The sequence below is a fragment of the Ips typographus genome, linkage group LG6, assembly GCF_016097725.1.
Source record: "Ips typographus isolate SLU linkage group LG6, UJ_Ityp_2.0, whole genome shotgun sequence".
Taxonomy (NCBI): domain Eukaryota; kingdom Metazoa; phylum Arthropoda; class Insecta; order Coleoptera; family Curculionidae; genus Ips; species Ips typographus.
Genome location: NC_138427.1, coordinates 5,434,543 through 5,459,859, shown reverse-complemented (window position 1 = coordinate 5,459,859; position 25,317 = coordinate 5,434,543). Strand labels below are relative to the sequence as shown.

The 25,317-nt window shown below is 34.5% G+C and overlaps 1 protein-coding gene across 5 annotated transcripts in view; it reads right to left on the bottom strand.

Annotated features, from left to right (window-relative positions):
* Ctl2 (Choline transporter-like 2) overlaps positions 1-25,317 on the bottom strand; it is a 33,613-nt gene that overhangs the window by 2,831 nt on the left and 5,465 nt on the right. For 3 of the 5 annotated variants that reach the window (XM_081981242.1, XM_081981241.1, XM_081981240.1), the window contains exons 2-9: positions 20,967-21,018; positions 9,034-9,156; positions 8,815-8,978; positions 7,281-7,440; positions 5,377-5,555; positions 1,957-2,060; positions 1,834-1,895; positions 1,580-1,781 (exon numbers count right to left, since the gene is read on the bottom strand). In XM_081981242.1, the coding sequence (XP_081837368.1) occupies positions 1,580-1,781; positions 1,834-1,895; positions 1,957-2,060; positions 5,377-5,555; positions 7,281-7,440; positions 8,815-8,978; positions 9,034-9,156; positions 20,967-20,997 (1,025 nt within the window). In that variant the 5' untranslated portion in view covers positions 20,998-21,018. Of the gene's footprint in view, positions 1-1,579; positions 1,782-1,833; positions 1,896-1,956; positions 2,061-5,071; positions 5,218-5,376; positions 5,556-7,280; positions 7,441-8,814; positions 8,979-9,033; positions 9,157-12,528; positions 12,760-20,966; positions 21,019-25,317 lie in introns of those variants that run through there. The other 2 variants (XM_081981239.1, XM_081981243.1) reach the window with 2 other exon arrangements.

The following is a 25,317-nucleotide window of genomic DNA, read 5'->3' as shown; positions in this document are numbered from 1 at the left end:
GAGAACTCAAAAACAAGTAAAGCAGTTTAAGAAAGATACTGATGACATCAAGAAGGCAAAAAACCGAAACGGACAGGTAGAGGTTACAACTGAAACTTTAAAGAAACAATCAAACAAAGAAGCATGAAAATTGATTGAAAAAATCCTTTAAGGATGCGGAATTTGAAATAAAACTTTCCTCAATTATTCACCAAAAGCCCAATCTACAAGCAGTTTACAACATTTTGAAATGACCTTCCTAATTGCAGACCAAGCAAATAAGGCCACAAAAGGTCAAAATGATGTTTTACAGCAACTTATTAGATAAACTATGATGATGCTGAGAACGCAATACTTTAATCGAGAACATCAGTTGAAATCAGCACAGGAAGAATCTAGAAGTATTAACTTCTATATAGATTAACTGTAGAGAAAACCGACAAAGCTGCAAAACACGTCAGAGATCTGATGATGAAAAATCCTGAAAAACACTAGAGTTTTACACATCTCTAGAAGCAGTAGAAGATTTCAGATTTCATTCATGGTGAAGAAGATCATAAATCAAAAACGTTAACTTTTTTATGAGTGAAGATTATTTCTTGAGATTAATTTTTATTTAGGTATAAGTAAAATCTAGCATTAGAATACGCAAAAAAAACCACAGTAGACACCAACGCTTCGCTGCGGCACAAATCCACCCAAATAGCAGGATATACAAATATAAACCTATTTGAAAGAAACCTAACATCAGGGAGAGAAACCTACATACAACTACATAGAAAGCGTTGCTGAAAAAGTGGATCTAAAAGTGAACGACGGTTAGGAACAAAGTATTAATACAGATCCGAAGCAATCGGAAAAGAAGCCAGAACATGACAATAGGCGACCAACACTTTGAGATGGCTAATGACTTTACCTTCCTGGGCTGTAACATATCCGGCAAACGGGACGAGATGAAAGAAATCCAACAAAAAATCAGTAATACCAAGAAAGTACCGACATTTCGGCCATAATCAGAACCGGGTCCACAAGGAAACAAAACTGTAACTTTATAAAACAATAATACGCCCAGTGCTATGCTATGAAAGCGAGGCCTAGACGTTCTCACAAAGAGCGAAAACAATGGTTAAAAATCAGATAAAGTGTAGGGCCCGAAGACCAAGCTCCGTGGTACATCGCATTTTCTAGACACGTAAGCCAATGTTTTTCCATTTTCAGAAACAATTTGCTTTCTAGCTGATAAGTATAAATTAACGAGATTCCTCCATGTTTCGATAATCATTATTTTCGTTCAATTTGTGGTTTAACTGACTATGAGAAACGCAGTCAAAAGTTTTTGTGAGATCGCACAGAACCACCAACCTTATCATGAACCTCACACCAACCTTATCATGTAGCTATTTGTAACTTTATCCAACAGACAAAGTAAAGCAGCTATTTTCATATTGTTTGCACTCAAACCATATTGATCAGAATAAATAAATTTATTTTTTCGAAATAGGCAATTCTTTGATTTTGTTTACAAATTTTTGGTTTTGTCTATTTATTGTTTTTTACGCTAGTCTAAACATACTACTTGCTATTTTGCTATGTTACATACCTGCTTCCTTCTTTAATCAATGCGATCGCCAATAAAATCCTTTTTCTCAAGAACAGTAGTACCAGTAAAACAATACTCAGAATAGTCACCATAATGATAAATGTGGCAAGCAAAGCATCACGTTTTGATTTGGACGCTGATAATTGGGTTTCTTCGTAATTCTTTTTCCACGTTTGCCACGCCGCATAGGAAAAGTATGACCCTACATATTCACTTTTAAGTTGTCACACTTTGTATTAACTATTTAAAGTTACCTGCTGCTAAAGCGGCTACGGCACCAGCTATGGAAAACCACACCATAATGCCAGCTATCCATCTAAGAAGCATTTCGGGTTATAAAATTGTTATAAATAATAATTGAGTATATGGAATAATACCTTAGCATTAGTATGTAAATGATGCAAGCCAGCAGGGCCAAACCAACCCCAGCGAGGATTTTCCACCAAGAAGTTACCAGATCAGCTATAATTTGTTGGGCAAACTACAACAGATAGACGGTAGAAGTTGTATGTATTGTATTTTTGTTAATTTGTTTTGACTAGAGGGATATTCCTTAATGTTACGAGGTTGAATAATGTATAAAAAACCAAAACTATTAGTTGTTCAAAACATTAAGGATGACCCCTGTATACATAATTATATCTACAGGCATGGAAAGTTATATAATACGAAATCAACAGTAAATTCTTTCTAAAATGAAAATGAAGTCAATGGTAACAATGGCACTGAATTTCTCAAGTCACAAGTAATTTAATTTGACAGCTGATCGCATGATATCAATCATGGTTTCTGATGAATTGGTCATGCGACCAACTAACAAATCCAGTGACACTTTAAATTTCAATGATTCTATCTTTTTGCCATTAGATAACTTTGAATTGTCCATACCTGTATGCTCTAAATAGAATAAAGCCAAACAAGCAACATGCAAAGCAAAAATATATTCGAAAATAATCTTATTGGAGAGGTAGTATAGCTAGAAACATATATTTTAGTTACAATGTCTATTATTAGTACCCATATAAGGAATCAATGATTATTTAGTTGAAAAATTGCTGATGTCAGTTTGTATTTTCTCCTAGAAGATTATTTGCTAAGTTCTTAACATCTCTAACCTAAAAGTTAGCTGAAGAAATCTGAATGTTAGTTGAAGCTTTGGAGAGTATACCAATCATATATGTTAGGCGATGAGATATATTTCAGATATTTGGAAAACGGTTGAAGATTGAATATGAGAGTTATTCTAAGATCGATAAACTAAATTGTGATCGACTTTCAGTTTTATGTATTATGTTCAAAACCCTATTTAGTTTATGGTATCGACAGTTGCCTTTCATCGAGTGTATAATACATTTTTCTCATACTTATAATGTATCATACTCAACATATAGGTGCCAAAAGTCGTTACAGTAAGGTTTTAATATTAGTTTTAATTTAATAGGTAAATATGAAATGTCATTTAAACGAAGGCGTATCATAATACTATGAAAACATCTTCAACTTTTCAACTTGTCAACGCCTTTTACCTTGTTAGCAACCTGAAAACTGCCACATCAAGCACAAAAAACATCCAAAAACAAATAATAAAAATTTGCGAGGCTGACGTGCCAAAATAGTACGATTATTTTGAAAAATATCATCTTTTGCAGAAGAAATATTGGACTAGTCAATACCTACTTTAGAGAATAAGAGTATGTGTTTAACACTTTATCGGATTTCCATATCGTTACTTTCGGATTGAATTTTGAAATATACAGAAGTCTAATTGAAGCACCTTTTAAGTTTAGTCAGACTTCAAGGTATTGCAAGACTGTAAAAAAACTAGCATTTACCACCCTAATAGTAACCAGTTCTCATAGGCAAAACTCGCTAGGCAATTATCAAGCTCCATCAACAAATACGAAAATATAACTATCTCAGTTTCAGCAGGACAACTCCAGCGAGATGCCAAATGGTTGTTTCTTCCTGGTTTTTCGTAAAGTCGGACATAGTACAGCACTGCTATAGATTGGCAACACTGATACGAAGTTTATACAGAAGACTGTCAAAGTTGTTCAAAGAAAGTTACGTTGCAAAAGGATGTCTAATTCAGCAAGATACAACACAATAAGAAAAGTGGAGTAGAGTCGCTAAATTTTGAATCAGCTTCAACTAGTGGAACTGAGTTATGACGACAAGAAGACGCTTTGTACAAAAAAGTGCTTGTGGGTTGAACATTTGTTCAACAGAAGAACCTTAAGGCATATTATGTGAGTAACCTTCTGTTCTTATGGTGCCATATCCAGTTAATGGATATTCACGACCATCCTGTCAAACACATCTTCATCTTGATAGTGCGTGCGCATCTAGGCCTGTTCAATCTCTAATATTCTTGAGCCATGAGTGTTTTTTCCTTTATTTTACATTTCATTATTAGCTTCAGAAATGAAACGTGCCACAGAAAAAGAGAAAAATGCGAAAGTCTGAACATATGAAAAGCTATTTCAGATCTTCCAAGAAACTGAATTAATGACTTATAACAAGTCCATAGTGAAATTGGCAGCCGAGCAAATGTAGAAGATTGGTGCCGACTTTTCGTGGATGGCTTCAGTAGCACAGGACATCTGGATCACTTCATATAACAAATTGCGGAAAATGCTGTTTTGAGGTCAATTTATTGCTTCAGCCAGTGGCGAAAAGTGTACACAACGAAATCAGGTAAACGACGCTATAACAGGAGTTCTGGTAGGCAATTTCCTTTGCAGATTCGAGGTACCCATGGAGTCGAGTTCATAGGAGAGGAGATTAAGAAAAACAGAACTACTTCACTACATTTACAATCAGAAGGAATGGTGGACCGTTATTGGAATGGTGCACCGGCGTTTCAACAGGACGCTTGACAACTACGCGAGGATAATCATGGATAACAATGATTGAGATAAGTAAAATTTTCCCTGTTACCATATCGTCGAACAGTTCACGAGTTCATTGGCAAAAGATCAGCTAGTCTTCTTTATGTACGACCGAATGTTGGGAGATTATCAGTGAAGGAGTCCAACGGCAGCTAAACTTTGAGAGCGACCGACTAAAGGAAAAATACAGTCAATCGATGAAATTATGTTAAAAATGTAAAAAATTTACGAGCGATTAACATCAACGACGTTTTACGGACACCCTGTATTTCTCTTGGATTCATCTGTCAAAATAGTTATCAAAAAAGCCGTATTATATTATGTTTACTGTCAATTTGGATACGTATGACCTGAGTGGTCGGTCATAGAGGGTATTTAAGTGTTCCTAAAACAAGAAACTTAAATATGTTCACTGAATTAGCATTTTTTCACAGAAAATTGCACACTTTGCTAAAAAATAAAAAAATTGCATCCGAATTATTTCAACCAGTCCAAAATTTCTTCCGTGCTTCGAGCTGATATTTTGGTTGTTACTGTTAATGCTGGACATACATAGCACATACACTGAAACACTCACAATAAATACAGTAAGATTTTAAACCTGTTCTATGTCGCTTAATAATTGCACTTGGCTTATGGCCTGCGTTAATTTAGAGATTACGTCAGTTTCTCCGAGCAGCTCTTTAAGGTTCTCTAAAATTGTGCTATTATTTAACTCTCCTACTAGTGGAATACATCGTTTCTGAACTGCAAAAAGAAAACAAGACTAGGTGCTACAGGTAATCAAATTACAAAATTATTAATAAGTTCTATGCTAATAGCTAAAAATTATTAGTTTGCAGAGTTTCATTAGTTAGGTAGCAACTATTATAGTGTTTCCTAACTGCCACCAGTATGATTTCAAACCTTGTGGGTATTTTCATTGTGGGTAGCGATGCTAATTCCATTATGGACAGTCAGACTCAACCACATGTGGACAGAATTTAAATACTTCTTGATCGCCATGATTTCATCACCTTCACTTTTGGAAATTTTCCACGTGGATCGTTTTATATCAGCTACGTTGTAAATGCACCTGTATGCAACTAGTTGGACCAAAAAAATATGATCACACTGAGTTATGGGATAATTACTTTAAATAATATTTCACTTTCATACAAAGTGCGGAAACTTATAACTATTTATACCATAGAACTTGATGTTAAAAACAGAGAACCTTGCTAAGTAGTAAATGAGTTGACCTGTCGGTATAATGCTCACGGAAAACATTGAATCAGCAAAGTTTTCAGAAAGAAGATGAGGGAAATTTGTAAGAAAATCATGGTAAACTATCGGTAATTTTAAAGCTCTCGTGGTATTACTTCCGATAATTTCAGTAGTTAATTCAGGAAGCATTTTATTGTCCGAAAGTTGTTACAACTACTGGAAGAATTTAACTGTCCCTAAAATGTCAAACTATGGACAAAGGGCTTCCATTGCCTTTGTATAAACAAAAATGCCTTCCTCAGGCTTTTGAAATGTCAAAACAAATTCAGGAAAGCACTTTCTTGAAGACAAGAAGCCTCTTACTGTTTTCAAGTTGTCAAATTAGCAGGAAAAGACTTCTTTATGTCTTTGAACAGTTAAAAATGCTACCTTGAAGTCTTTGTTAGAGCGTTTAATTGTCAAATCATTCCTGAAAGCATTTTACCTACTGGCAGCTTTTTTTACTGTCTTCAAGTTTTCAAATAATCTTCTTCTTGGCTTCTGTCTGTCGTTGCATCGTCAAAAATAATGTCTGAAGCCTTCCTCAAGCATTGGGATCAAAACACATTTAAGAAATTCTTTTTACTGTCCCAAAACCGTTAATAAAGCAGTTATTGTAAGCTTCTTACTCTCTTTGAATTATCAGAAAGCTTTTCTGATAACTTTGGATAGTCAAGACAAGCATCGAACTGTCTCTAAAATGTCAAGTTATAGTCAGGGGGCTTACGTTTTCTTTGTATAGACCAAAAAAGCCTTCCTCAAGCCTTTGGAATATTAAAAGAAAATTAAGGAAAACAGTTAAAAACAGGAAGCATCTTTACTGTCTTCAAGTTGTCAAAAAAAGCCGGAAAATCTCTATCTGTCTTTGAGCAGTTAAACATACTGTCTAGAAGCTTTTTTTAAGACTTTGTTGTCAAATCACTACTGAAAGACTTTTAACTTCTTACTGTCTTCAAGTTGTCAAATTAAAGCCGGAGAAGATTATTTATATCTTTGAACAGTCAAAAGTGTTGCATAAAGCGTTTTTAGACAATTTGGAGTGTCAAATCAAGTACTGAAAGCATTTTACTATCCATCAAAACGTCAAACTAAGGCCAGAAGTCTTTTACGGTTTGAATACTCAAGAATGCTGTACAAACCTTTAATCAAGCCTTGGGGCCTTGTAATAAAGAATCATCCATGGCCACTGTGGTGTATCTTCTACCCCTACCAACACCCCTTTCAACACGTGACCATATATTTAAAATTTACTTTGCCTATACGTGTTAAATGTTGAAATAAAGCTTTATCGGTATCAACCTAGGTCTTTTAAAAGTAATTACCAGTAAGTAAGTACACCACTCGCCGTTACCACAAAATGTCACACAATTTCGGCGACATTTTGTTAACAGTTGGGATTGTTCCTAAAACTATTGTTACAAAAAGAAAAAAATTATGAAATTCGGGCATACATCTTTGAAATAATTGATTAAGATCAATAGCGTGCAATGATTCTCTGTATTTAACACCCAAATTCTATAAAAGAATAAAAACATTCCTTAGAAGTATATTTAAAAGCTACTTACTGCTTTCACTTCGAAGGTACCATTGAGGGCATTTGGTTGCGTTGTAAGTCTTCGCTGCTGTTGTATCGTAACCAAAATCGCAGTAATTATAAACATCCTCAGTTACAGAAGCCTCGTCGGTATAGTAGAAATCTGAATTTGGGCAGCTTTCCACACATATCTAAAATCATAGAAAAAAAAAATTATATTATTACTACTTTTGAACATACTTGCTTCTAAGTCTAATATGTTACTCTATTATCTTGCAATCTCAGTAAGTAAAGATACAAATACAACACAATTTATAGCATCAGATTTTATGTAATCAGAGAGTATTACCAGTGTAATTCAAAATAGTAGAAAAATAATGCATATTTTAACTGGCTTGCAACCATATAACGGTTACTGACAATATTTCAATTGCACACAGTTCTCCATCCCCCTCTGCTTTCGAGCGTCCTGTTAGCCATGTACGCAAAGGGTTCTTCTAATTTGTCTCTTCGTACATTCTGTAGCTTCTTGCTTCTCTAGAAAGGACTGGAAAGAACCATGTTCTGTGAGCACCTGGATAAGATAGAAGTATATCTCTCCATGTTTCCTCTCAATTTTTGAAGATTCTTTATGAGTTTTTTGGTTTAGGCCGCACAGCAGCTGCCGGAATCAGACCAGCTCTCCTGTCATTAAACGTCTGTAATTGCTCGCTCTTCAATTTTTTATAATTTTCTGGTTACTCGCTTATTCGTTAGTCTTTCTTCATTCTGCTCCCTAATCTATGAATCTCGTCTATAAGAATATGTAGCGGAATCATACCTACCAAAAATGTGGCTTGCTGAATCGAAATAGTGTTGTATCCGAAACAGCATTTTATTGCCAGTCCTATCTAATATGACTCACAAGGCATTCGGAGCACATATGGAGTTTCCGTGAAGGACCGGGACTTCTCAGAGCCCAATAACTACTTAATGACTGGACGCTTGGTACTACAGAGTGGTCGATCAGATGATGCAGACAAGCTAAAGAATTCATTGGGAAACAGGGAAACATCCAAATAGTTGATGTCAATGATTTAAGGCGTTGGACCTTCAAAAACTGTGGTTTTAGTTCTGACAGAACAATGTGGACAGACAGACTGAACGGACATTTGCTTCTACTAGGAATTTGTGATAGCCCTGTTTGTTCACAGTGTGGATCTGTCTTGGAGTGGCGATGAATCCTTGCCCTTCGTTAGGAAGACGGGACATCTGGGCGGCCAAAGGTCAGAAATGGTAATATGGGAATGGATACAGAAGAAATGGAGAAGAGGGCCTTAGGCCTTCACGCAAGAACGTTTATATACAAAGCTAGCTTAAACTATTCCGAATAATCTGATACGCGGGTTTTAATTCTCTTCAGACAAATTTATTCTTCGGATAATTTCTATAGAAATGAGAGAATTGACCAATAGTAGCGTCCAATTTTACTGTTTCTATAGAAATTATCTTGTGAATAAAATTGTTCTGAACTGAAGTACCAGGTCTCAAACAAATAGAGGAATAACATTACAACATATTTATACCTGTGGTGTATCACAGCCTAGGACAACGGCAGTTGTACTCAAACATTGAGTGATATCGAAAAAGAACAGGAACGGGCGATCTTTTACTACATCATCGAGCCCACATCTGAATCCATAAGAATCGGTGGGCACTAAAAGCTTATTAGTGTCCCCATGACTGATTGCTGTAATTCGAATAAGTCAATAAGGAAAATATAAATTTACGACGGTTTAGCTTACCCCATCCACCAATCGCTGCCCAGCAGCCAATAAAAATCACGAAGATCAGTAAACAGATGACGTCAGTGCATGATCGTTTATTTAGTGGTTGGTAAGATTCTGGATAGAAATCGTCTCGGCTCCCTAAAAACATCAAATCATGTCATCAAGTTTTCAGTTTATATTAAAAATATCTACAAATATAGTAATAATCATAATAATTAATATTTAGACGAATTAAATGTGGTGCTCATTTGTGTTTATTTGGGGAGTGATGATGTGCGTTTTAGCCACCATAAAACTTAATACAGAGAAACAGAATAATGTCATTCCCATACAGCATGGAGTAGACAGGCATGTATTCTTTCTCCCCTGATCTTCAACTTATACTCGGATGAAAGCTTTGAGAAACATCGTACACGGAATCATGCTGAACGGAAAACGTATCAATAACATTCGATACGCTACACTCCTACCCTACACTCTAGTACTTGCCGACAGTATATTTGGGTTATATGTGTTGATAAACAGGATAAACGGTGCTAGTGAACAATATATTCTAAAACTGAACACAAGTGCAACTAGATTCATGATAATAACTAAGCAGAACATTTGAAACTGTTAACTGTTTATCACAGAGAGTTCAGTAGAAATAGTGTCTAAATTAACTTATTTGGGAAATATATAACTAATGAGCAATGCTAAGTTACTCTTAAAAGATTAAATGCAGAATAGAAAAAACAAGACAAACCTTTATCAAAATGTCAAAACTTTTTAAAAGCCACAATTTGGACCTAAACATCAAAGTCAGAACTCTTGATGTTAAAAGATGAAAAAAGCTTGATAGAAGAATTCTTAGAATCTCATCGGTAGACAGGGTGTGTAATGAGTTTACTAGGAAGAATGAGCAAATGAAGGAAAGTGATGAACACTATAAAAAGTATACAAATTTAAATATCTGAACTGGCTTCTTAAGGAAATTCTCTCTAAGAAGAGAGAAGGGAAGGGAAAGGTATATGGCAAGAGAGGAGCCGGAAGGTGCAGGAGATCAGCTTAAGAACATGGTTTTCCAAAACAATCACATCATAAATTATTCAGAGCAGCCGTAAACAAGCTCATTATAGCCAGATTGATCACCAATATTCAGAACAAATAGGTTAGGTACTTGAAGAAGAAGAAGAAATCATTTAAGTTCTTGCCACATGATACATTACAGTGGAGCTGCATATTAAAAACATTATTATTGAAATGTGCGTAAATAATCAGAAACATGTCGTGCTATGACGTATTTAGCATACTCTTTCATAATAGAATTAAAATTTAGACTTTCGCAAATATCATCAACTCGACCGAGACAGTAAAATTGAATTTTATTGCTTGTTAACAGACATTTCAGATCCAATACAATCTGCATTTTGATTCTGATACTGTTTGTCTTTTAATTGATTGTCTTATAGCTGATATAGGAAACCTTGGATGTAATCAGCACAAAACGTATACTATACTTTAATGCTCAAGAACTGTAGGCCTTAAAGCCCTTTTCGCCATTTCCCCTCAAACCCACCCCACGTTACCACCCCTGACCTACGCGACCCAGACGTCCCGTCTCTCTGACGAAGGCAAGAATCCGTTCCTACTCCAAGGAAGACAGTTCCCTGCAAGAGAGTGTGGAGACCTCGAGAAAGCGCCTGCTAACAAACGACCAGCGATGGCAGACTCCTAATAGGTGATATAATGTTTCCGCTGCGCCGTTGCACATTGTGAACAAACAGGCCCAGCTACTCTTTGACATCAACCATTTGGATGTTGCCTTGGCGTCGCTTGGGATTCCAATCAATTCCCTGGCTTGTCTGCACCTTTCCGCCTTTCTTCACGTCTCTGTGGTACCTTCGAGCGCTCAGTCACTTAGTGCGCTTGCTACCTGTCTATTGTTTAATCCTATGTGAGGTTCGGCAGTTATTGGACTCTCAGAAGACCCGAGCCGGACCAATTCATTCGCCCGCTCGTTTCCCCTGAACTCCCTCCAGCGAAAATTATGCGCCCTTGTTGGTGTCTTGTCGGTACACTCCAGCCCCGGATCATCCCGTATTGGAAGACTTTGAGCCATCGGTGTACCAGCTTTGCACCCCTTCTCAAGCAGTCATACCTACTATCCCAACTTTCTCTGGTTGGGATTTATCCTTAATGGCCTATAATCCTTGATTTGCCTTCTCTTTGTAAAGAGCATGATCTCCATTTTGCTAGGATTAACTGATAATCTCTATCTCTATTATCCTACACGTCATTGTGCATTGCATTATCTCGCAGACGACGCCCAGGAATTTCCCTTTGACGAGAACTAGGCCGTCGTCCGCATAGGCTTAGGCATAGAAGCCCTCTCGGTCTAGCCGCCTCAGGAGACAACTGCCTCCCTGTACTCCGATCATCAGCCGTTCTTCCCCGGGCAGGTACTGGCCGTGCAGTTCGCTACCACGGGCCTGGCACTCCGGACCCAGTTTATAACTGAAACGGGTGCCTTTTTTAAATTTGAGAGCGTTCCAGATATTGCTTGTTCTGGCCTTATCAAATGCCCCCTCCACATCAAAGAAGAGGACCAATGTGACCGCCTTTTCTTGTAATCCTTATTCAGCTTTTTGCACCAGAGCATGGAGAGCCGTTCCTGCCGACCTTCCTTTCCTGTATGCATGCTGGTTACTATCCAGCGGAGTCCTGTCTATTATCCTTCCCAGCGTTTTCATGAGAAAGAACGTTAAACTGATAGGTCTAAATGATTATTTGGGCTCGGTGTAGTCTCTTTTTTTGTCTCATTTGGGACATATCCCATTGCCACGCTGGCCCTGAAGATCTTCCTCAAAAACGGGAGTAAGATCTTTAGGCCCGAATGCAGCATCATTAGAATTATCCCGTCTGGACCTGCGGCTTTATATGAACAGAATTGCGAAACCGACCAGTTGATAGCCTTATCACTAACAACTCTTTCGGCCGTGGTCCAGTCCCATCCATTAGGGCAGACCTTGACCTCCAAATCGCTCGAACCGCCTTCCCCTGGAAAGTGTTTTGCTAGGAGAAGTTGTAAGATCTCCTTTTTCGTTTCCGTCCAGGTGCCGTCTCCTTTTTATATATTTTTATACATGTAATATCCATATGAAAATAGATAGTATTAAAAAAAGCTTAATAAAATAAGGTAATACAGTAAGTGTTAATGTAATATCCGACGTAGAGTTTTGACAACCTATGATTACTACACTTTTTGATACTTTTGGCAACGTTGTAAAGCACTTATTGCCAAACCAAAACCAAAATTTTGTAAATCTAAAAACATAGTATCATTCTGTATCATTTTAGTTTTACAAAATTTCTAGGTTAGATTAGGTTTCAAGATACAATGGAAACCAATAGAAACCAAGTAAATTTGATTATTTCCTAACCAAACCAAATACGTCACTAATAATTATTATCGAAAAAATATAATCGTAACTATTTTTGAATTTCTTTGACAAAAAACAAATGACTTACTATCATAAAAATCATCTCGCTCGTCGTAAAACTGATCACCAAACTCCTGAGACATGGTTATGATTATAGTCGTGAAACGTAATTTAAGCGCGATTATCTCATTTTATATGCTCGTTTTCGAACGACTGTCTGTCTTATGTAAACCAATTCGCCACTTTACAGCAATTTTATTTACTTTGTTGTTTGGCACTACCTTCGCAGTTTAAATTGTTAAAATAGGAAATGCGCAAAAGAGAGACTACACATCTAGTGACAACTCAATGTGAAGCCCAAATCAGGATAATCCAATATGGGTCTATATCAGCATGAACCAAATATTTGTTCAAAATTCAGTCATTTTACGAAGTTTATCTACAGATAAAAAATGATGGTTCACAGTACTCTGCTTAAAATCGTATTTTTGATAACAGTACTAATCTTTACAGCTTATGTAGTAATCTATAGATAATGATATGCAGTGGCGTCAGATACTCATAACATTGCTATTTAGAGCGCAAATTCATTTAAAATTACCTGTTTTTTTTTTTGGTTTTTGGTCGCCTTGTAAATTCCTGTAAACAGGGTGGCCATAATTAAGTTAAGCCCTGGTTTGTATGACCAGATCGGCACGAAATATTTCGGTAAATTAGCACGAAAAAGTTCGTATCGTTTTCGGTGATACGTATAATAGAACGGCACGAAACTTCGGAGCAGAAGGCGATTGTTCGTTGCCTAAAACTCGTCCAAACCACGGGACGTTTGATTTCAACAAACTCAAAACGGCCCACAAAGCCAAAAACTGCAATATCATGAATTTTATGTATATTTGTTGATTTGAGATCAACATTTATTTAGTTTAGCACAAAATGTGTAGGGTTAAGAAAGGAACTTTTTAAACTTTGCATCGTTATGGAGCGTCTCAAAAACCTCTTTCATAGCTAAACATTTTCAGTTCTGTATTATTATCAGAACATATTTCTAAACAGTTCTAACAATGCAGACTTATCGTCATCATCTTGCTCTTCTACAATCATAGAAATAAGGAAAATTATACTTGAATGCATTATTTGAGCAGGCACATCTCAAATTAACATTTAATTACAACAATGAACTGAAGTGTGCATAAAATGATACAAACCACTCAAAACAAAACTTCTGAACGAATTTCTGTCTCCGAACTAAAACAAACTACTTCGTGCTTTATCACCGAAATATTTCGTGCCAATCTGGTCAGACAAACGAGGTCTTTACTATCATCTTTTGAGTGCAAAAACAATAACATAATATCGGGCTTAAACCGATCCTGATACCCACTAACTAGTTAAACCACTCTTAGAGAACCCCAACGCCTCCACTTCTTCAAAAACCGAGGCGGGTTGAAGATGTTTATTTAGCAAAAATATCATATCTTACAAATTTAACTAAATTATCCTATATTAACTAAATTCCTAACAAAAATTAAACTTAAATTCTGGTAACGCTCCCCATCATTTTATTTCCTCCTGAAAGTTTGGCTGACTAGCTATCCCTCATCAATTATGACCCCCTCCCCCCAATGGTTTACCACTTTAACCCCTTCCCCGTTTATTTAAACCCCTCCCCCCTTCTATGCTGGACAGAGCTCCACAAGATTCCTCTTTCCCGCATAACTCCTCTTCACCCCCCTGCGCTCTCAACCTATATTTCTGCAAATACCCTCGTAGGTTGCCGTGACCCGTGAGGAGTTGTGGCCCCTTGAAGGTCAACGGCAACCTATTTCTTACAACCTTCTTTCACACCTCATACACTTTTCTAACTTTTTCTCGGCCACTCTCCCTCTCTCTCTTTCAACTGCCCTGTGCAGGCTAGGGCCCTGCAGCATACACCAAACTACCCAATAGTGTGTTACCACTTTGTACACACCCCTTTCTCATACTCTCCCGCTACACTCCTTCATATTCATCGCGCTCAGTTCTGCTTTTTCTCTCTCTCCCATCCCACTTTACCCGTTTCACCCCCGTTAAGGTCACCACCGCTACCCCCGTAAAGTTCTCCACAACACTGGCACAGTTTGTGAATCTCTTTCTCCATCCCATTCATCCTTCTCCAAACTCTCCACTATAACTTTATGCTTGTCTACTCTATCCTTATTATGGTAAAGCCCCGTCAGCTTGTTTGCCGTCTCACTCACTCGCGCTCTCAATCCCTTTGCATACTCCACAAACAGACGTTTCCTATCCAATCTCACTCCCAATAAGTCAACCCACTCCTCGCAATGGATCCTCTCATTTCCCATTTTCACCATCGGAGGTCGAATTCTGCCCCCCAGCTTCATGAACACCGCTTTGGTCTTGGCCTTGTTGTACCTCATTCTCCCTTTTTTTCACACTCCTTACAACACTCCCATACATATCCTATCTATGTCTATCTCTTTGACAGACAAGCCGGCGACCAGCAGAACCTAACGGACATCCTCTTTATATCCCCCCACTCACTCTGCCACTCTTTACCTCCCTCTCTCACAAGACAGGACACAATTATGGTATTACACGCCATATTGAAGGCGTTCTCCAGGTTCAGCGTGACCACCAACACATGCCACCCTCTCTTATCATTCTCTTCCACCCTTCATATCATCTCTTGCACAGCGTTGACCGTATCCTTCGACCTCCCGAACCCAAACTGCTTATTCCTCCCCTTCCTCTCATACCAGTTTGTCAACCTTTTATTCACCAGCTTGTCCAAGATCTTACCCAGCGTGGGCAGCAGGCTAATTGGCTTATACCCACCACCTGGTTTAGGACACTCTAGAAAACTTCCCAAACCACCAGGTTGAGACAGTTGGCGTGTATAATCGAATGGAATAACTTCATAAACTGTTCACTGACTTATTTTTTACTATAAATACTTTTGACATTATCAAACACTTCCAACATGACTTTTGACATAAAGGTGAGTCAATTTTAAATTCATGAGGGTCTAGCAACACCGAGCTACTAAATTTAGATTGTTGGCAACATATTTAGTCAAGGATTCAGTCAAGTTAAGTACCTGGCTTGACATTTTTAAGAAGTACTTGAGTTGACTTGACAACTTAAATACTTGAAGAATAGGTACCTGATTTGACTTTACTCTTGCAGAGCTTGACTTTATATCAACATCAAGTACTTCTTTTCAAACTACTTGATAATTGACGGAATCAAAGACGCATTTTCGTGGGTAACTAGTATAGAGCAGAGCTACTGTGTAGCTTGATAGGGATAGAAATAGAAATTTAAATAGGACAGGCTTACAGAAAGAAATGTAAGTTAAAGTGAAATAAAGAAAGAAATTTGTTTTCTATTCTTTTTCATGGTTCCACTGCAGTGTTTTTAATATTTCTCTCTATGGCAGGTTAGGCTAGATTACTTACTATTTTTTTTGTTTTTCTGGACTGTTTTGATGAATAGTAGACAGTTTCACCCAGGGTATAAAATCACAAATCAATTACAGTTACCAAAGGGAGAATAACACGTAGTCATCTCCACTAAAATGTATTAAAGACTTTTTCAAAACTAAAGGCGCGCTTCACATGTTTTGGGTATAGAAATTCCGCATCATCAGAAGCTTCAAAGATGTTAAAAATCGATCCACTCTGTAAACATGAATTTGACATTTTGGAACGTATTTTCAAAAAATAAGTCAATACTTTAATGTTCAAACCTGCGGGTCGTTTTGTCATAATATTCAGTGTAAGTCTTGTAAAAGTAGTATTTATACTTTTTTGTTCCCTGTGTATCAAAATGAGGGATAAATGAAATGAATAATAAAACGGCAATGAATTTAAGTAAACAATTCTTATCGCTATTTGCTTCAAAAAAAAACAGCTATAAAAATTATGGTAAAACTACCTTGAAATATGTATTTTTAAGGTCTGGAAACGCACAGTGTACTTTTGCAAATAATATTATTACTCCATTCAAGACGCTTTTTATGGTAGCCTTTGTTACTTAAATGTCCCTTGGGAACAATGGTCATAAAAGCACGGATAATAGTATTACTCCGTAATTATACTTGTATACTTGGTAGAGAGTACTTGGAGAATGGCTAACAACAGAGTTGGAGTGGGAATGCATGTAGGTAGGAGAGCATGGAGATCTCTATCAGAAAGCATTCCACATATTAGACTTATCCGAAAGATAAAACCGTAAGGAAATAACTTCCAGAGGACTTTTTCCATATCAATCAAAGATCAAGTTCATTATTCCCTCTAACGTTATAAGACCCTCATTAAGCTTCAGCTATCAACAAACTCGCTATTAATGGATTTTTAAATGGTTGTGGACAAAGTACGTTATAAGTTCTCTTATAAACTAATGACAAAAAATAGTAGGTCTTTGTCAAATTTATAGTATATAGAGCATTATTACGCAATGTGGTGAGAAAATAAAAATGAGTAACAGACTAATGAAAAATAAAGTCAGTTTGCTAAAAATATAGGAAATTGAGTAGATAACCACAACAATGGCAATGTAAAAAATAATATGATTACATTAAAATATGACACATTAAATAAATTTAATGTAATCATATCATATTTAAAGTTCTAGAGATATAAGCGGTGACCTCTTTTAACGGTATATCCGGTGCTCATGTAAATCGATTTTATTTTAGAGACAATCACTGTAGCCCAACAATTTGCGGCAACTAGGTTTAATACAAGCGTAAGTCATATATTGTTATTGATTAAAAGGCTCGGTTCGTTACGCACTCACTAAACATTCTGGTGATTAAGTTTTGCCGCAATAAAGATCTGAAATTATCGGAATATGAACAATACAAAAAGTTATCAGTTTGAACAACCGAGGTATTTTAAGCTCGTTAATTAGATGGAGTTAACAAACCACAAAAATATGTATATAAAATATATAGCCTTCAATTTCGTTGTCAACATTGATTTTGAGTAGTTAAAAACAGACACAGGGTTGAATCCTAAAAATTGTGATATTTTGAAAATAAAATTTCTAATTTGCTGCATAAAGTTTTTCTAAAAATCATTGAAGTAACAATAATATTGAAAAGTATGGCAGTGGACCTTCATGACAGAACTGCACTTGTAAAAATTACTATTGTTTCTGATGGACTTGGATGGAAACTGATTAAAATATTTAAATAATCTGAAAAGAATGTTAATTTTGAAATGTCAAGAAAGTTGGTGCTGGTGGCAAGTGTTATTGGTAAATAGCGGAAAATGGATTTAGCCCCTAGTTTATTCTTCCTTTTCTGGAAGAATAGAGTGATGAAATGGAAGTAGCGAATGCCTAATCTAGAATGTGCTATAAGCTTTGAATATTCTGTATGATTGATCGGCTCAAAGAGGTTTTTGTTTAGAATGGAAGAGAAGAGTGAATGGATCGGCTTTTCCCTTCGTCGAGAGTAGTTTGGGAGATGTGTAAAAGTTCGGAAAGTAGAGAAAGGATGGTTTATTACGAGAGTAAGACAGGCGCCTTGTTTTGGCGATGATTGGGAGAAAATTAGCTAAGTAAAGTGGAAAATAAAAATATTTTAATTAGTTAATATTTGAGATCATATACGATATCGACTGCTTCCTTAAAAAATTACTGAAATCATCAGTTTCCCCAAGAAGATGTATGCAAGAAGATAGATAGACCATCAATCAGATCAGACTGAAACCTTACCAACCATACTTTTAATTTATTCTTGAAAATACTACATAACAGAAGATACAATAAATGTGAACGAAATATAAGCTTGGTTTCAGAAGCACTATTTGGTATCCAAGATCTAATACAGAATTGTCGTTACATCAACTACGAGTCTTCTTATGTTTAGTAGACCAGGAAAAAGCCTCAATTGTGTTAAACACAAAATACTTATAGATATTAAGAGAATACTTATAGTGGCATCAGACAGCTAAGCTAACATCACAACACAAAACATTACAGGAGATATTGAAATAAGAAGAGACGTGCGGTAACAGTGTATTGTGTCTCCACTGTTATTTAACCTACACTCCAAAGCCATATTTGAAAAAACCTTCAAAGAACAAAAAATGGGAGTAAAAGTGAACAGTGTATTGTATTGATGGCTAACAATGCTGAAGAACTTAAAAAAATGTATAACCGACCAAGCCAAGTAAGTGTAGAACTCGGAATAAATATTAACACGAATAAAACTAAATTCTTTATAACAACGCTTCATTTATAATCCAAAATTGACAACTTGCAAGAGCAGGTATCGCAATACAGATACTTTTTAAAGTGTTGGTTCAAACTGAAACTCTGATAAGAAGAATAGAAATGGCACAAATCTAAACCTCTCACTACCCATGTGATGTAAGATGTTAGGTATGGTCAATTCTATGGGATGGAGGCTTGGACGCTAAGGGTAAACACTCTCAACAAAATAGAGGCGTACGAAATGTGGACCTACACACTTCAAACGACATAAATCAATTTGGTAATCTGGACACCAATATCCGTTAATTACGGATAGGCAGTCGAAGAGAGTAGTAGAAACCGATTATTTAGGAATTGGTTGTGGTGTTTTTTACTTTGGTTGTACCTATGTTAAACTAGTTTTACCTCTGATAAAAGTGATAGACGGTGTTTACCACTTTTTGTATACTTTAAAGTGGTAAAATTGTTTATTTTGTGTTGCCGGTTAATATTATTTAACATGTCTAGCGTTCCTATGGAAGTCACAAGAAAGTTGGAGTTTATTTAAAACATTATTTACTGAACTCTATATATCACAATAATTATGGGCTAAAATTTTCTTTTTCTTTAAAGAATTATAAAAGCCTGTCGCTTTCCAAACTTCTGAATTCTTAGACTTCCGAATTACTAATAATATTAGGCAACAAAAAATCCTTGTCACGATGTGAATCGGTCGATTTCTTAACTTTACGTGACAAATAGGTCAAGAGTCAATATTCAGGTCACGCGAATATTCCTACATGAACACCACCAATTTCCACACTGAATGGCATGAACAAATGTGGAAATATTAAATATGTCAATGTCACAATGTGTCGAAAAACAATAAAAGTATTCAGCTCAACAATAAACAATGAATTATTGTTGTTATCGCTTAGCGATCTTTGTTGCTGTTTTTTTGTAGTTTGCATTATGATAATTCAGTGATTTAACCAACTATCTAGACTAATATGGATTATAACGTATATTTAAAAGTAAAAACATATTTTTTTATCAGTATTTGATAAAAACTTAGGACTTTACTACTAGAACTACAGGGTGATGGTGTTTTAAAAGTATCTAAAAGTTTAATATATTTTTTTATTAAATTTTGTCCTATTATTAGTCAATTATTCAACGCTCAGCAACGATTTCAACAATTTTTAATTCACTAGAGGTTTAAAAAAATGTTAAATCACTCTGGATGTCATTTGCTTATTTACGAATGTAGGTAAACAAACACAGGTGTACAAACTGTATCTTTAGTTTTTTTTTTAATATAAGACATTGAAATTTAATAAAATATTGGATAAAAGACGTGATTTAAACCTGTTTATTTCACAATAAAAAATTGTTTAAGTCACTTTCTGTACAAATAACTGATTTTTTCATTTGGAGCGACGTCAATCAGCCTGTACCAGGTTAAGTACATGGTATTTTTTTACAGTTAATAAACTGAATGATCAAATGATAACAGGAAGTTCAGCGAAAGTGACATAGATACCTGCCTAATCTTATCTGTGATAATGTTGAGTAAAAGTAGTAAAAACATTGCATTTCACCTTTGTTGTTTTGATATACACATCCTAAGTTATTATATTGTATTTGATTGTCGAAATCCATCAGTTTTTAGAACAAAATAGAAGTTGGACTATTCAATCTGTCGATGTCTCGTATTTTATTAAAAGGTTCTTTAGGACTAAAAAACAAGAACCTAAAAGTATGGTACAAAATAGTTGTCAACTTTAAACAGTAAAAGTGAATGTATAACTAGATTATCAAAAATAATCTGTTTAACGAACCAAAACGTTGTTGAATCTTCCTGATAATATTGCCGTTTTGAAGAAAAGGGAAAGTGGCAACGGTAAAATGACATTTTCAGATGTCCCATCAAATACATCAGTAAAGAATCAAAAGGGTGTTATAGGCATAAAATCAATAACAATCGATTAGACACCCACATACATAAACTCTGCAAGGACAGTAATAAAATTAGCACTTAAAGGACAATTTGTCATTTTCAACTTTTTTAGAATCATTTATTTGAATTAGGAATTTTTAATAATAAACTAAATAACAATAATATTAAATTTTTCATTGTTCAATTTGATGCGCTGATTGTTCAAATAAAATCGATAAAATCACTATAATTTCATCACAGGCAAACACTTTTGTGTGTTTTACACTTACTTTTAAGAAACATTCTGTGTATCCCCGATAAATTCAAGCAGAAGAAAAATTAATTTTTCAATTGAGTATAAAAGACTCATTATATTAACTTACCGTGATGATTGTTTCTGTCCTTTCTAGCCATGAATCAAGTGTGGTTATTCACCTAAAATAGAAACAATACTGATTTTAGTTGGTTCGATTTTAATCAGAAAGCCGCCAATAATAATATTATGTTCTTATCTTATCATATAGATTTATTATATTGAAATTCCTACTTATTCATATAATTTGCAAGTATTGTTTGTTGCCTTTAGTGGGATTTAATCAAGACTTATGATCAATTTGGTGGTTTGGCATTAATAAAAGAATAAAAATCTTCATAAAAATATGATGTATGTTATATTACAAATAATTTACTGTGTCCACTTTCCCTTTTCTTTTTGTGATTATTTGTGTAATTCCAGCAAAATTGCAGATTAATGTTTCATATAGCATAGTTTGTAAAGAAATTTTAAGTTTAGCTGTAAATTGAGCATTAGCAATGAAATACTAAAATAAGTATCTTAGTCATCTTGCATATGTATGTGTATGTATGGTAGTATTTAAAGAACAGTTCGTTCTTTGTTGCATGAGTTATTTTGTATTTGCATTGAAATCTCTGAGCTTTTAAAGCACCATCGCTGTTGTTTTCCAATTGTGTTAATTTATTTATTTAGTTCATCAATATCTGCATTAAGTGTTCTCGTAACATCTGCACACAAGTAGTTTTTTTGTTTTATTTTAACATAAGAAAGTGTTGATTAGGTTAATATCTCGGGACGTTTTTAATCCTATCGTAATTAACGTTCTGTGTCTCAAGAAATATCGATTCATTACGAATAGTTACAAAACAGTATTTTTTCCAGTTTATCAAAGTTGATAACGATGGTTTTTTTTCAGATATATTTTAGAAGTGGAATTCCTCGACGACTTTATATTTAAGATAGCAAGTTCAGTTGTCATATTAACGGTTTTACATGGTGTTAAATAACACGCTTAAAAGGACCACTTTATACCAAAAACAAACTTCTACAGAAACGGTGATTCCAGACGCCACTATTGGTCAATTCTGTCATTCCTTCAGAAATTATTCTAAAAATTAAAAGTTAGAAATTAGTTATTTTGACCTTTCCATATACAGCAGAACTCCACCATTCGATTAAGTGGCTTGATTTTTAAGTAATTCTAGAATTATCTGATAATGATATAGTGGAACTGTTTGTAGATGGCTGGTAGGATTTAAAATTGCTGTACTACGGATAATAGGAGAATGGGGGGGGGGGTTATGACATTGATCCGAAATTATGTAAAATATCAAGAAAGTAGTAACTTAAAATTGTGAATAAAACTAACACTCTTCTCAAACTAAAAATGGAACACTTATAGAGTATTTTAATAATTATTTGAATGATGTGAGTATGTTTGATGGTCGTAACCTCATAATGGGTGATTTTAATTTTGATTTATTGAAACGTTCTTTTAATGGTGAAAAATTGTTAGAAAATGATTTCACGCAAATTTTAAATTCTTCCATACAAATAACCGATAGGAGTCAAACATGAATATCATAACAAATACCAAAATGTTGAAATTCGATGTACAGTTGTGGTCATAAAAAAGTGGGACACTCGTTATACAGTGTAAACCTGTCAAAACTTCGAAGAAGTGGTCCAAGCATACTTTTTCTAAAGAAATTCCAAGGCAATAATTTGGACTCTTTGTACACTATTAAGCTGTGGAAATTGTCGTCTTACAGCAAAATTAGATAGATTAATATTACTGACAATATCTGACTTTTGCTGATTACTAACAGCATAGCTGCAACTCATCTTGACTTTTGCTTTACTCTGTTCCATTCCACTGGGTTTTGTTCCTACTGTACGGCATACCTAATTTTAAAATAGAGGAAAATCAAATAATTTAGAACCGCGTTATGAGATATGTTCTGCGGTGTAACACGTCAATTGATTTTGTTGTAGTGTAATCAGCTATTAACCCTGAGATCGTTGGTAAAATTATTTAATTACATCCACCGTTATAAACTTTAAATGTAATAGCGTAATGTATAATATACTCTTTTGTGTAAAGGATTTCAAGATCACCATTTAATGAGTTGCCTGATAATGTAGAAAACTGTGATAGGTTGCAGGATTTTAAAAGATTAGTGAAAAGTTATGGTTTTGAGATAATACTATGTACATTTTGGTTTATGTAGCTTATGCTAAACAAATATCATTATTATTATAATAATTATTATTATTATTAAATAACGTATACAGGTATGGAAGTTTCAAAATTATACAGACGAAACTTGTGGTAAAAAACCATAAGTAATAATAATAAATTAAAGATGATAGTAAACGAATTTGACATCATCAAATGTATGTATCTTATTGTGACTTCCTGTCCAGTTATGTCACATCCGCTTTGACAGACATGTCACGAAGTTGGTCGCCATCTTTGTCTAACTCATGATTTTTTATATTTTTGTCTGTTCATAGTGATTTTCTATATATAATTCTGAATTTGCCAAAACTGCATGACTGGAGTGAAAACATAATCTATGTATAATCAAGTTTGCTTAATCCAAAAATAAGCGGTTTTTGAAATGCAGGACGTAAAGAATCAAATAATACTAAAATTACTAATAAATAACTAGTAATAATTATTAAAATTTTCTTTTAAAATCTTTTTGTGAAGGTACTATGGTTTTTTTTTATTTGGAAAGGATGTGTTTCATTTTTGATGCATCTCTTTAACAGAATAAAACTTTCTCATGGTAGGTACATGACATTTGACAGGTTTCGAAAAAACAAGTTTAGACGTTTTCAATTATCGCATATCGGCTTTTCGAGAAAATCAATATTTCATGCAAAACTGAATCTTTTTTACTTTTGCCCACAGAGTTTTCTAAAATGATTATTGTCTCACTATATTTGATAAATATCTTGTGTTAATCACTGTCTTATGACATAAGAGTTTCAAATTTTCGTACATCTCAGCCTCAGTACTTTCTTACAGTTCACTGAAATTAGGATTCCTTAGATTACCTGACTTTCTGTTTATTCATTAATTAGTTTGAATGAGGGCCTAATCTGAGTGTAAGTGAATATAAAAAAATATGAAAATATCTGAATGGTTGTAAAAATTGCTTTTTTTAACCTAATTTGATTTGTTGTTTTGGAATTCGTTTCGTTTATCCACTTCAACCGTGGAAACGAAACAAAACGTTTATTTATGATAAATATAAAGCGCTAACCGAAAAAGATCAATTGACTGGTGAGAAAAATCATTATTAAAGAAGTGATTGAAATGACATACATATTGAATTACAGCTAAATGAATCTGATTCAATTAATATATCTAAGCAAATTCTTTTTGGCAAAACAATCATTTCGTTCTAAAAACTTTATTTGAAGTAATTTTAAGAATATTTTAAAATACAATGTAAATTTTTTAAGAGGCTTTTGTTGATGTCTATTTTTTTAACTATTTTTCAAAATTACGTTTTTGATACTAAAAAAGGTACTAAAATGTCATTTTCACCTATTCTATATTTTATTTTCAAAATCACACTTGTATCTAATACTATAAAAATCAAGTTAATTATTATAAATTTAATATGATTATAATCTCAGTTCTAACTGAAAAAATCTCTAAAAATTGTCAGAATAACTGACAAGATTATCACAGTGACAATAGACGTATTTTGGCGTCAGTGTTTACAATGTCAATCTCATTTTAACTCATTCTGATAAAACCAAATAATCTATGTTACTACAACTTAAAACTGAGATTAATACTTTCGCCAAAATATGCCTAAAGTTTAATAAATCCTGATTTTAAACAAAAAAAATAAAATTACAATTTTATCTCAAGTTAACAAAATGAGCATTTTTAAAAGTTACTGAAACTTGACTATTTAGAAACTTTTAACGATGATGTCAAGTATGACAAAATTGGTAAAATTGATTAGTATTTAATGGGTTAGAAATGTAATTTTTATTTAAAACTGATACTATAGTTAATCTCCCTTTTTTAGAGTTTTTTAGAGTGTCCCAAAACAATGTTCCAATTAGTTTTCGGTATTTTCGATAGAGGACGTTTTTACAAAGTTGCACTTTCATCTTAAATATTTAAAAAAAATCAAATGTAATGGTATAGCTTCCTATTACTTATTCTATAAGCAATCTATCGTTGTGTGAAAAATAGTATATTACGTAACTAGTGCTGAAAGAAGCATTTTACACACGATATGGAAAAAGTTACGCACAAATTAAGCACAAAGAGTTTGTAATTCTATGAGTGCGTAAAATGCCTTAGAGCACGTGTGACGTACTATACTTTACCTACGACCAAATGGAAAGTCTTGTTTTTGCAATTCATATAATTCAGAGTAACTTTTCATTAAAAAAGTATATTT